This window comes from Acanthochromis polyacanthus, chromosome 15 (genome assembly GCF_021347895.1).
Source record: "Acanthochromis polyacanthus isolate Apoly-LR-REF ecotype Palm Island chromosome 15, KAUST_Apoly_ChrSc, whole genome shotgun sequence".
NCBI lineage: Eukaryota > Metazoa > Chordata > Actinopteri > Pomacentridae > Acanthochromis > Acanthochromis polyacanthus.
The window spans coordinates 15,377,979-15,392,090 of NC_067127.1; the positions used below are offsets into that span (position 1 = coordinate 15,377,979).

The 14,112-nt window shown below is 42.5% G+C and overlaps 2 protein-coding genes across 2 annotated transcripts; one reads left to right on the forward strand and one right to left on the reverse strand.

Moving 5' to 3' along the window:
• Positions 1–4: 4 nt before the first annotated feature.
• Positions 5–5,557, forward strand: LOC110950008 (coiled-coil domain-containing protein 177). Its single transcript, XM_022192386.2, has 2 exons — positions 5–652; positions 1,677–5,557. Exon 2 carries the CDS (start codon positions 1,818–1,820, stop codon positions 3,531–3,533), a length of 1,716 nt encoding a protein of 571 aa, XP_022048078.2. The 5' UTR covers positions 5–652; positions 1,677–1,817; the 3' UTR covers positions 3,534–5,557.
• On the reverse strand, positions 5,386–10,726 carry LOC110950010 (zinc transporter ZIP9). The gene is made up of 7 exons (XM_022192388.2): positions 9,709–10,726; positions 9,331–9,436; positions 8,535–8,705; positions 8,365–8,433; positions 7,546–7,631; positions 7,319–7,453; positions 5,386–7,196 (listed from the first exon to the last, which is right to left on the reverse strand). Exons 1-7 carry the CDS (start codon positions 9,802–9,804, stop codon positions 6,939–6,941), a joined length of 921 nt encoding a protein of 306 aa, XP_022048080.1. The 5' UTR covers positions 9,805–10,726; the 3' UTR covers positions 5,386–6,938.
• Between the last annotated feature and the right edge of the window lie 3,386 nt (positions 10,727–14,112).

Here is a 14,112-nt window from a genome sequence, read left to right on the forward strand (position 1 = left end):
AATGAACAATAATTTTATTTTTATTGCCACTCTTGTGCTTGATGGAGATGATAACTGTTTACTCTTAATGTTTTAAACTAAAATCATATTAGATATTGATGTAAGATGCCGTCATTCTAAGGTTTTAACCCGTTCTGCACTAGGACAAAATTTGTTGTGGATCTAACCACTGAATGCTACAAAAAATTCACATTTGCAGCATGACTGTACACTCATTATAGTGCTTGCGTTCATCTATACTCAACAGACATCATCTAAATAAAATTAAAAAACCATTCATCAACTGCAAATTGAAATTTAAGTTATGTAAGTGTAAATACACACCTGACATAAAAATTAGTTTGCCAGAAATCAAAACCTCTCCTCTCAACTTCAGATTTAGAAACGTCTTGCGAACGTGAAACCAACTTCCGCAGCAGCCGCCTGTAGGGCGGCGGTCGAAGCACGTGAGCACCGAGCTGGTCACCATGGAGTCAGTTACCGGTAGGAGGCGCGCTCACAAAAGTGAGAGAGTCCGAGCTCAGAGGTCCGCTCTTTATCCTCGCTGTACTGTTGCTATGGGAAACACAGGCGTCTCTACCGTCACTGACAGCTGTTGGCAGTACTGTTTTTATGTTTACTTCACAACGGTGCTAGTTTAAAGAAGCTACTGGTGAGTGTTTATATTGTTATTATTGTTGTTATTATTGTAATTAGTAGTATTGGAAGTAATGGTAGTAGAGTAGTATTCTTAGTAGTAGCAGTTCTAACAGCAGTAATAGTAGTAGCAATAGTAGTAGAAGTAGCAGTAGTAGTAGTAGTGGTAGCAGTAATGGCAGTAGTAACAGTAATAGTACTACTAGTCGTAGTAGCAGTAGTAATAGTAGGCATGCAAGAAGTAGTAGTAGTAGTAGTAGTAGTAATGGCAGTAGTAACAGTAGCTAATAGTAGTACCAGATGTAATAGCAGTAGTGGAATGGAATTGGACGTGTTCACTGTCTGATTGTGAAGGTCTGACAGTAGTGAGAAGTGTGAGTTTTATTTTATTGTTTTCTTATTTGTTATTGTATTAGCACTGTTATTTATTAATGTTATAGGGACTGCAGATGGAAACTAGCTAATAAGCTATAATCTGGTGCAGCACATCTCTGACTCATGTGAGCTTAATGTTTCTGTACATTGTTCCTTAAATAAAGACTAAACTAAACTAGTAGTAGCGGTGGTGGTAGTAGTTATAGTAATAGTAATAATGCTATTAGTATAGTGCTTTAAAGGTTTTTCAACCCCAAATACTACTTATAGTTTCCATAGTTTGTTACACACTACATGTATACATATTTTCTATCCAAGCCAGTTATGAAGGTTTATTCCACCCAAAACTGAACAAAGGTCGTTTTGTATAAGTTTCTGTAAACTAGAAAAGCTAGCTGACTTTTGTAGTAAACAGGTGGAGTTAATGAAAAACAATAATTAGGGTCCTGAAATGCAGCTTCCTCTGCTGCAGACACACATAGGCTTAAAACCTTATGGAAGCTGCTGAACATAATCATTTATCATTGCAACATTTTACAGCCTGTATTAGCTATTGTAATGCAGTATCAGTAGATACAGTGCTTCTAGTGGCAAAGTGAAAGAGCCTATATTTGCATATTGTTTCTTATTTTTATTTGCCCCTGTTTCTCTGTCTGCCCATACAGCTGAAGTAATGAGATGTAACTGATAGCAGATTGTAAGGACAGCTAATCCCCTGCTGACCTCACCAAGCTGAAAGAACACCTGAAGGAAGCAGCAGCTCTTAGAGGATCTGAACATTGCTCTGAGGTACTTTAACTCGTTTCATGATGATGGAGCGGAGGTCCAACTCACCGCTGCCCTGTTTGGATCTGAACAACTTCGAGTCTGCCGCAGCGGAGAGGAGTCGGTATGTTTTAACAAGCCCCCGATCTCTGGAGTCCTGCGCTCGACTTGGTGTCAGACCAGTGCAGCTTCTGATCAAGTCGCTCAACGAGTTGATCGCTGAACGACGTGACATGCCTTTTGAGGCGATGAGAGTCATGCATGAATCCTATGAAAAAGAGAGAACAAAGCTTGTGCAAATGTGCCGCGAGGAGCGGGAGAGGATTATCCAGGAGGACATGCGGACAGAGGACAGGTGGCCCAGTGGACATAAAGCCTCAGTGCTGCCTCACAGCAAACTGAAGGATCCCTCAGCTGACAAACACTCATCAGGGCCTGTTCCTTATGCAGATCTGTGCTCTAAAGGGAAATCTGTCAGCAGGTCCACCTGTTCTGTTGCTGGGAAAAGGGACTCAGACAGGAGCACAGTCTGCAGCTTCAGTCTGGGAGACCTCAGACAATCCCCAGCTACTGAGATGCAACTGCAGAGGATCACCAAAGACATCAACAAGGAGATGTATGTCACAGTGCCAGAGAGAGACCGCAAGATAGCAGCTCTCATGCTGGTGAAGCACCAGGAGGAGGAGGCTCGCCTGAAGCTCTGCCAGCGAGAGGAGCAGGAGCGACAGGAGGCCCGCAGGCAGGAGGAGGCCCAGCAGGCCGAAGCAGAGAAAAAGAGAAGGAAGAAGCTGAGGCAGAGCATGAACCGCTGGAACGAGGAGCTGAAGGCCCGCAGGAGGCTGAGGGAGTGTCAGGAGAAAGAGAAAGCAGGGCTACTAGAGCAGGAGGTGATGCTGCAAGAAGACCGCTGGAAGAGGCTGAAGGAGGAGGTGGAGGCCCAACGCAGAGAGAAGATAGAGGTTGCACAGAAAGAGGCAGAGGAGCGCAAATGTTACCAGGAGAAGCTGTTGAGAGAGAAAGAGGAGGTGGAGAAGAGGCACCTGGAGAAAGAGAGGCAGGTAGCAGAGGAGAGAGAGGAGAAGGCCCGGAGGAGCAAAGTGTTGCAGGAGAAGAGGGAGCGGAGGAGGCTGCAGGAGGAAAACCGCAGAGAGCTGCTGCGACACATCCTGCTGAAACAAAAGGTGGAGCAGCAGGTGGAGGAAGAGGAAGCTCACATGAAGAGCACACTTGAGAAGAAGCTGCAGCACTCCTGCCAGAAGCGAGCCCAGGTTGTAGGAGCTCGGCTGAGGGAGCTGCAGGAGAGAGGAGCCCGAGAGGACGAGCAGATTCAAAGGGCGCAGCTGAGGGCAGAGCTGCAAAACATCCAGCAGCTCACGCACAAACAGATCCTGGTCCAACTGAGCCAGCGTCGCGTGGAGAGAGCCGCCCTGAAAGCCTCGGCTCAGCGCAGGAGCAGAGCTCAACAGACACAGCAGCGAAACAAACACAAGCAGATCTGCCACCTGAGGCTCAGAGAGAAGCTGCAGAGAGAGGAGGAGGCCCTGAGACAGGTCAGGGAAAGCTATGTCTCTATGAAGGAGTGGAAGAGGGAGAGGCTGCAGAAACAGCGAGAGCAAATACAGGAGGAGGCACAGAGGCTGGCTCGGGCCTCCTTTCACATGAGGGAGAGAGTGAGGCAGCAGACACACAGGCGGACCTTTGATCAGATGGCTCGGGAGGCTCAGCTGACTGCCTCCATAAGCCGCCTGAAACTGTGAGAGAAATGATTAACTCCCATCTGACCTCAGGAAAGCTCTTTTTGACACACTCTTCTAAAGTTACTTATAGAAGGATGTGTAATCAAATAAAAGATTTCAGCGGATTCTCAAAACAAATGATAGCACTTTCTGAAGATGTAGCATGTACAGTCATGGATGAAAATATTGGCATCCCTGGAGTTTTTCCAGAAAGTGCACCATTTCTCCCAGACATTGTTGCAATTACAAATGTTTTTGATATACACATGTTTATTTCTTTGATGTGCATTGGAAAAACACAAAAAAGAAGAAGAAAAAAGCAAAAATTGACATAATTTTACACAAAACTCAAAAAATGAGCTGGACAGAAATTGTTGGCACCCTTGAACATCAAGGAATTAAACACATGTATACCAAAAAAATTTGCAATTGCAACAATTTCTGGGAGACATGGTGTATTTTCTGGAAAAATTTCAGGGGTGTCAATACTTTCCTCCATGACTGCATGTGAATGTGCTATCACTGGAGTGCTGCTTGATGCTGGGACCCTGGAACGTGCCATTAAATATTATCATGTCAGAGCTGTTTGTACTGGGCTAAAGTATTCTGTCATAATGGTGAATGTAAAAAGGGTAAACTGTGATTTTAGGAGTGCAGTGACTCATATACAATGCTGCTAATGGCTAATGGAATTGTGCGCTATACACGCACAATGTACAATGGCATTTACATTTATAAACATTTAGAATGAAACTGCTTCATTCTGCCCATCAGGATAATAAACACATTTGCGTTTTGAGATTGTGACCCCATTAAATGTAATGCCTTGTTGTGTCTGCGCATGTCAGGGTGCATATCTGTGAGCTGAACTACTCAACCAGAGGGATTTTTGCTTCTCAGTTGTTTATGATCTTGTGAGTCCTGCCTCCAGAGGTACGAATGATTTGCTGTACGGGCAATCAAACTTTCTTATATAAGGAAAGGATTTGTTTGTGCATTTAAACCAGTCAGTTTGTATTGAATTATCTCACATTACACACTGTAGAATTACACCCACATTCAATAGGAGAGATATGATGTATTAAATGAGAGACCAGCAGGCAGTCAGATGGCAGAGTGGAGTTTTTAGCCTGCAAAAATTTGCCATACAGTGTAGGGTTAAACTGTTTGCAGGTATCAGGTGCTTGAAGACTGATATCATAGCCATTAGCTACCAGCAGAGTGCAATTCAGAAGGGAGGGGATAATTCAGCGAGGTTGAAGATGTGTCAAAATGCAGTGTTATGGGTGAGCTGTGATGACTCAAGAAGTTAATGATTAGCTGGCTATTATGTTGTATTTATTCCTGGTAGACTAACTAGTGCCACTGTCTTAACATATCGCCAGGTCTCACTTGAACCTTTATCTAAATATCAAAATAGGTCAAATGTTTAACTGCTACATTAAAACAGGATCAATGTTCATTGAACTTGTCAGTGTTGAGCATAAACACAACAGCTGTTACTGTGTTACTTTAAATGCATCACTTCAGTTCAAAACCATAGGAAATGTTTGACTTAGCCATTAGTGGTGTGTATAGCATACTTTTGAAAATCCATTGTATGGACTGTTTTTTGTTTTTGTATAACTTTATTGCATTTTTAATGTTTCATACAGCTTAATAAATATACTTTTAAACTTAGGGTCTTAGTTTGGACATTTTCGTCCCATATATGTATTTAACACCAATGTCTATCTCTCCAGTGTAGCTGACAAAAGGCAAGTGCTACATGACACCATGACCATTAAAAATTAAGTAGCATCAGATAGTTTACTGCTGTGTGGTGTTGATAAAACTAAAAAGAGCAAGAAATGAAGCAATCAAACAGGCCATCGCAAATAGAGTGTGTTTTTATTTCATGTATTTCATGTTTTGTGTGTGCTAAGGAGGAAGTAAAAGAGAAACAGCAGGAGTTGGTAAAAGTTAGACCATCCTAAAGTGTCACAGGTAAAAACTCTGGAACATGTGAGGATTAAAGTTCATTTGATAACCTGGTATGCGAAATACCTCCTGTAAGCGGCCTGTTTCTTTCTGGCTCGTGTGTCTTTTACAGTGCCTATAAAAAGTATTGACCTAGTTGGAAGTTTTCTCTTTATATTGCGTTTCACCCCTGAATAATGCTGAATATTATATTTTTCGACAAGAATTTCCAAAAAAAATTCATATCAAAGTCAAAAATGTCAGTAAATTAAAGACATAAAATATGTAAAAAGAAGTCAGTTTTTAGTAAACTCACAGTTAGCTGCAATTACAGCAATTTTCCTCTTTATGAAACTGCTCAAGCTTTGCCAGGTTGCACGGGGGTCATAAGTTTTCAAGTCCAGCCACAAATTCTCAGTTAGATTGAGGTCTAGGCTTTGTCTCAAAGAATCCAGTACACTCACATGGTTGTCTTAAAGCCAGGTCTGTGTAGTTTTAGCTGTATGATTTGGGTCATATTGTCTTGCTGAAAAAACAATTCTTCTTCCAAGTTGGAGTTGTCTTGCGGACTGTATCTTTTGTCCCTGAGGATTTCCCTTTACTTTGCTGCGTGCACTTTACATCCTGCTGCTGAGAATTATTCCCACATCATGATGCCACCACCATGCTTCACAGATTTTATATTTTAAATTAACTGACATTACTTTGTAGAAGCTTGTTTTACTTCGACATAAAATAACCTATTTTGCTAAATTCTTATCTAATTAAACTGACCGTGATTCAGTGCTGAACCATGGTCAATTTAAAAGCAATAAAAGAGGAAATCTTCCAAAGGGGTGAATACTTCTTATGTCCACTGTAACAGATGTACAGGAGCTCGACTTTCTATGTGTTCCTGAAGATGTTGCAAACCCAAAACGCTTTCTCAGTTAATCTGAAGAAAAAAATAACTCTTAGCATCAGAACTATAAAACTAATTCTAAAGTTGCAAAAAAATTTCACATCTTGGTAATTTGTACTATTGCACATCAACAAGCTGAAAATCTGCTTTCAGACTCCCAACTGTGCAGGTTAAAGTGTATGGCCTAGATCTCCTATTGTCTAAGAGATAGCATCAAATTATTCAGTTGTTCCCGTAAATCTATCCAGTTTCTGGGATTTCACCTCTGAACATCATGTCCTCAGAGTGCCATGACAACAAATGACACCCTTTTTGTTGTCTTGAAACTCAAACTCAGTACACCGAGGTCACTACTGGGAACAAACAATACCAGTGGACTCAAAGGCAGGTTTCACTGATATCAGAACACAATAAGGGTAAACTTTCTTCCAAGGCACATTTCATTTCTTAATCATTGTGGCTTACAGATAGTTTATACAGTACAGTGTAGTATTAGACAACTCACCACTGAGATCTGGTTGCATTATGCCCTTTGCACTAAACCTAATAGCCCCAAGGTTCCCTTCTTAATCATCCTGCAACCCCAGGGCCAACACCATTGGAACCCCTACACCGAGGATGAGAGTGAGGCTCTCCAGCAGCCCCAGGTGTCGCTGCTGGTGGGTCTCAGCTCCATCGTGCTGCTGCTGGTCAGAGGAGGGTTGGCTTGTCCTGCTGCTGACCTCAGGAAGAACATGCACTGTGGCCACGTAGAGGAACGTCCCAGCTGAGAAGAGCATTCCCACTCCTGTTGCACTGAGCTGGTTCTCTGCTGAGCTGCCAGACTGTGGACACAACAAGCTTCAAGTCAAACAATACAGCAGCATCAACTGACACTGTACAATCACTGGGATATAATGATTCTCTTTTTAGACAGAAACAATACAGCTGAGGCGTGCTTTCTTACTGCATGTAATGTGAAGTAAGTGGTGATAGCGAGTATAGGTGCTGCGGCTGAAAAGGCCAGTAAATGTCCCTGAATGTATTTCTTTTCAAGACCTGCATGCATCAGAAAAGAGACCAAACCGAAAGCAGCAGGCGCCTAGGAAACAAAAAAAGACGGTGAGGTGTCATTATTTGCTTTGCTTGTTTGCGATCCGCACAACTGTGTATTTCACAGAACTGTTTTCTCACCTTGTGTAGAATCACAGCTAAAAATACAACGACTTGTACGGTCACCTGGCCTGTGGCCACAGCAGCACCCAGAGCAAATCCATCAACTGCATGCAAGTAGAAATATTAGGAATGGTCACCACAGTCTACCTTTTCAGTTAAAATTTTGGCAACGAGTCTTCAACAGTACATTAACATTCTTCATTCCACCACTTTTTTGGAGAAAAAATGGACCTAAAATTAAAATCGACCAAGCAAAAGATTTTGTCAGAAAGGAAACCACCTTAAAGTCAAACTACCTGTGACTCTTATTATACACAGTGATGAAAAAAAATGTTTCGGACACCCTTAAAATATTACACAATCTCAAATGATATCATGAAATATTTGTGGAAAAATCCTGCAAATCAAAATCAAATCAAATTTAATTAAAAGCACTTTAAAACAACCAGAGTTGACCAAGGTGCTGCACAGAGGAGTAAAAACAAGATCAAAAGATAAAAATAGTAAAACTAAGCTAAAAACATTTATCTATTAAAGAGATGTGTTGTGGGGGCGTGAGAGCCTAAACTGACGGATGGTTTGATGTGTGATTATTATCGTGCCAGATTTCACTTGTGGGACAACAGCTTTAGAGTTAAAGCTTCCAGGCTGTGCTACAGACTCACACAAAAAAAAAGTCATTTGAAACATAAAAGAATCACATGCTGAGTCACATGGGAGCATGAACAACTCCAGTGTTTGGTTGGGAATTTTCCACACTTGTGTCCCGGAATTCCTTAAAGTATCTTGTGTACCTCAAGCAAACACAGGTTGAACATGTTTGATTGCATTACGTACCTGCAGCATGAATAACCAGCCCCAGTGTGGCTGTGATGTGGACGCTGTTGGGCAAACTAGACCTTTGGTCTGAAATTACACAATGCACATGTTGAGGTGATGGACAAAAACACATCTGTAGAGATGACATTCTGTAAAATGAAGCGGGGTGGAGAGTTTCCATGACTTGCCGCGCATAAAACAGTAGCTTCCAATCTGATCGACAACAAACATGAAGGTGAACCCCAAAGTTAAAGCCACTCCGATGAAGAACCGGGGTGGAAGGCCTCTCTCTGTGGATGTTGTATTTTTTTCACTGGCATTCAGACCGGACAGCTCATCAGAGGAGGAGGAGGAGGATTCTGGAGAGGGAATATGAAGGACAGGAGGAGCTTTTGATCAAAACCACATCAAAGACAACAAGGGAGAACAGCATACATTTGGACCACTGACATTGCTTTCATCCCCATACACAATTATCAATCAGCTGAAGAGGTTCCAATCAAGCACTGATGTAAATTCGGTGGGAGAGGATGGTGTGGAGTGTTTGCGTTGTCAAGACAACCAAAGAGAGGGGCCTTCCAGATGAATACAGGGCCATGATTCAGGTTGATTTTGTCATGATTTTGGCTCATTTTTCAGGAGTTATAGGAATTTTACCGCCCGGCAAAACTGCGTTTTCCGGAAGGTATTGTTTTGAGCTGCATGGTCTTGGTTGGTTGGTTGGTTGCTTGCTTGCTTGTTTGTCTGTAACAATTTGGTTTCCGCGCGATAACTCGATAAAATATTGATGTGGCCTCATCATATTTGGTACACAGGTGTACCATACTAAGACACAGGTCAAGTTCGAATTTGGTGACCGTGACCTCATTTTCAAGGTCACAGGGGTCATCTTTGTCGCCGGGCGGTCCAAGTTTGGTAAAACTTCTTGTTCATGATTGTGGTTCATTTTCACGTGTGCATTAGAAGTTTCTCTCCCCTTCTCACCTCTCCAGGATTCCTCCAGTAAGCCCACCCCCTCAGGGATGGTGATGGAAAGGGCTGTCCCACACAGCAGACCTGCACCCAGGATGGAGACAAACTGCAGGCTTTTCTGGGGAACGACAAGTGATTTCAGTTAATAGGCTTCTGCTCCCCACTATGATTTATTAGTCAAACAACAAGCAAACTATGCCGCCTGAGGCTCATTCATGAGAACCCATGAAGCCTAATCTCTGCCTACATCCCTGTAATGAGGGCGCAAATAAAAACTGCAGCTTAAAATACTTTGATCATAATTCAGTCACTGCGGCAGCTAAGATCTTAAGAAATCTAGATCTCACGAGGAGAGTTACAAATTTTAAAAAAAAACACACACACACTTACCTCAGAGAGTCTGAACAACAGTGGGATGAATCCAAGTAAAAAGGATCCTACAAACATCGCAACAGATATAAAAGTAACGCTCAGCCCCCCGTCCATGGCGACGACTTTCTTCCTAACACATGTGCTTCGGCTGACTGCTGAGAGGCTTCATTCCGGTGTTGGATCCCACTGAAAGCGGACCGTCTGCTCTCATTGTGTCGCTGGATTTCATTTGTTTCACTCAGAGGACCTGAGAGCCGCTCTGCCTTTCCACGTCGCACCTCCGTCTCCCTCCTTTCTGCACCACAGCAGCAGCAGCAGCAGCACTTCCCTCACAAGCAGCACCCAGTGTCGGACACCGAGAACTGCACCCCCCGGCTCGCCAACCCCTGGTCCTTCAGCCACCGACCTCCAGGCTTCTGGACGTTCAATGATGTTTTGATTTTTGTCTTTTTGAGGAGTTAAATCCATCACACGGACTGCAGTGGAAGTATCTCCTTCAAAATATATGTTTTGTAGTTCTCCAGCATTTAGTCATCTCCATCTAAAGATACTAAGTCAACTTTGATAGACTGATAAAACAAAGTTGAACAGTCTGTCTTGCAGTTCCCCCATGTGGACACACAGTAACCTGCACTCAGATGCTGGAACTGTATGAAGACTCTTGTGTTCACTCTTGTAGCCAGCAGCAGAACATTTGATGTGTTTTGTTGACAGCTGAGACATTTTAAAGTTAGCAGAAGCAGCTCTAGAAAATAAATAAACCTGGTGGACTGAGAGGCAGCTGCTCCTTCTCAATGACTCACCTACAAAGCTAGGAGGATATCTAGTTGTGGGGGGTCTTAAGGAATGACAGAATGGATATCTTCATATCCTCCAAGTTTATAGCAACTACAAATCAGTGTATGGAACCTTTAAAATCAAATCACCTCTGATGACCTGAGTTGTCCAGGTGAGTCGTACCTGTATCTTTGTCGTATGTATTGCCAGTGTTTGTCGTCACAGTCTTGAACAGCAGCGTGGTGTTGGTGTCTGAAGGGCCCAGGGGCCTATTTCACGAAGCAGGTTTAGTGAAAACTCTAAGTTTCTTAACCCTGAAATGAGGGAAACTCAGAGTTTTCCATTTCACGAAGCGAGGTAACTCTAACCAGGGAATGCGGGGTAACTTGAGCCTGTTTCACAAAGAGGGGTAACTTCAACTCTCGGTCAGTTACCGCAGTAACAGACTCTATGACTCTAACCTGGTCGGCAGCAGGTTTATCTGAGAAAACCTCGAGTTTCTCTCTGTCTCCGCCCTCTTTCAGCCTAGCCCGGTCTCACGGGGATTCGTGAAACTGTCACGTCAGTTTTTGTTTCGGTTTCGTGCGCACCAACACGATGTCGTCATGTTTTTCGTGCCGCTCACCACAAGCGAAACCCGCTGTGGTAATCACATCTGAAAGTGGTTTATACCGGCGGATTCATGACGATCTAAGCTGTCCATCGGCGTTTGCGGCCGCCGCTGCGGCTGCCGCTTCGGCCGCCGGACATTCTTTAAATTCCTATGCAAATTCGGCGGATTCATGACGATTTAAGCTGTCCATCGGCGCTTGCGGGGGCCGCCAGACATCCAGCTGCAGCCGCGGCCGCAAGCGCCGATGGACAGCTTAAATCGTTATGAATCCGCCGGTATAAACCACTTTCAGATGTGATCCGGCCGCTGTTGCGGCCGGATGTCCGGCGGCTGCAATGGCGGCCGCGGCCGCAAACGCAGATGGACAGCTTAGATCGTCATGAATCCGCCGAATTTGCATAGGAATTTAAAGAATGTCCGGCGGCCGAAGCGGCGGCCGCAAACGCCGATGGACAGCTTAGATCGTCGTGAATCCGCAGGTATAAACCACTTTCAGATGTGATTACCACAGCGGGTTTCGCTCGTGGTGAGCGGCACGAAAAACATGACGACATCGTGTTGGTGCGCACGAAACCGAAACAAAAATTGACGTGACAGTTTCACGAATCCCCGTCCATATTGTTCAGCCACACACGCTGTTTCATTTCCTCATTCATTCAGTCAGTAAGCGAGCGAGTTTTGGCGTAGAACAGCTTTTATTAACGATCCAGTGGATAAAGGAGCAGCATTACTGCACAGATCATTAAATATTCGTCGTAGATTATTATCAGACCGCGCATAAATGTTCTCGCATTTCCGGACAATTATCGCTTTGAGCGGTACCGTTTCGTAATCGTTTCAAACCCATAATCTTCATAAACAACCTAATCCGTCCTTACATTGACATTACCAGCCGCAGTCATGCTCTCACATCCAGCAGATATTGTGTGTTGCGCTGCGGTTCTTTGCAAATGGAAGTTTTTCAGACACACAATCACACTCACATTCACACCTACGGGCAATTTAGAGTAACCAATTAACCTCAGCATATTTTTGGACTGTGGGAGGAAGCCGGAGTACCCGGAGAAAACCCCCGCATGCACAGGGAGAACATGCAAACTCCATGCAGGAAGATCCCAAGCCCAGGCCGGGATTTGAACCGGGGATGTTCTTGCCGCAAGGCGGAAGTGCTAACCACTATGCCACTGTGCAGCCCCCTCATTTTAATTGTTTACCAAAACAAGTTCCAACTCCAACAAACTGTTGGAGATTTTCTGCTTCATGTTTTTTTCCCAAAAATCCAAAATCAGACAGAAACTAACAAGAGAGTTGAAATACGAGGACTGTCTATGATGCAGATTTGTGTTTCACACTACAAAAACAAAAGTTAAGAACTTAACCAAAAAAAATAAAATAAAACAGTCAAAAAAGAACAGAGTGAAGTAAAAGGGACTGAATGCAGCAAAAGTAAAAACACCAAACTACAGAAATATTCCATTAACATGAACAACCAAACTAAGGTAGAACTAAGCATTATAAGCAACATGCATATAAAGTAACAAAAGTAATATTGCCAGAAAATGGACTCTGTCTGTGTTTTACTAATATAAATAATGTTTACTGTTGAGCTCATGATGCTGTTTGAATGGGAGAAAGTTTTAACCGCTTTATACGTGATGCTGTTTCTTTATAAACTGGCAGGTTAATCAGCAACGTATCCTACTCTCTAAGGTCATACATTTGTAGAGGTGACATCCTGATCAGTTCTAATGATTGTCAGAAAACAAAATCTAATTCATTACCTTTAAAGACCGACTGGACAGGGATGGTATGAAACATTCTATTTCCCTCTTAAATGTATTACAGTAGAAATATCAAGTTGTCGAAATGGATCCACTCAACTCAAATTTGTATTTAAATATGTCGTTTGGGTAAATGCATTGAGTTTCTTACCAACACAGCTCACTAAGTAGGAAGGAAATACATCAAGTGAACATAGCAATAAAAGATTCTAACAACCAATGAGAAAGACACAGAGTCCCACTTTCCTTTGGGAACCACTGAAAACAGTAAAACGATGTACAAACTGCAATCACTAGTAGTGTATAGTTACTAAGTACATTTACTTGTGTGGACATTAAAGTGCCTTTTTAAAGTACTTATCCATCCAGTCCACTACATTTCAGAGGAAAATAGGATTAGGGTTATTTAGGTGATACATCATCCATCCATCCAAGTAATAGTTTGACCCTGCAGATGCGCAGATGTGTCCTGAATAGATCCTATAGGTATTGTTGTGTTGCACATTTAACTTGGTGTTAGACGGATCTAAATGGAACACATGACCAGAATAATGCAGTATCTTCTCCACTAAAATGAATGGCATATTATTTGAACTGGAAAAGTCCTGCATGTATGATGAATGTTATCCAAAGAGAATAAATACCACATGTGGCTGCTTTACAGATGAATAAGGAATAATCTTAAGGGTTTTTTTTGTTTGTTTGTTTGTTTTAGCATTGATGTTAATTCTTGACCTTGGAAACATCATTCTGACAATTTTCTCAATTTTACTTGCATCTCTGATCTTCAGAAGCGGATAAGATCTAAATAAAAAACATTTCATAACCCAGGATTTTATTTTGTTTTAAGGAAAATTTAAACTTTTTACAGATATCACACTTTACATTATTGTAAACACTGTAATACAGATGGGCAAGTGTTGCTGTGGTAAAAGAACTTAGGTTAAAGAATATATAGGTAAAAGAACATTGAAAAATGTAAAAATTTGATAGCTCATTTTTTAAAAAATTTTTTTTCAGATTCTGGCTCTGATAAATGCGATAATGTTGATGTTTAACGAATGTGATTAATGTCCTGTCTTCTTACCGCTGATCATCCTTACTCGGTGCACCCCAGTGACAACATGATAGAGAGAAATGTCTCTGGTAAGACGAGTTAACAGCTCGCTGCAGTTGAAGTGTTGCTGCCTCACTAAGAGATCGCTTACCTGACTCCCTTATCCTTCAGGTTCAGGCCTGGATCCCTCTCCA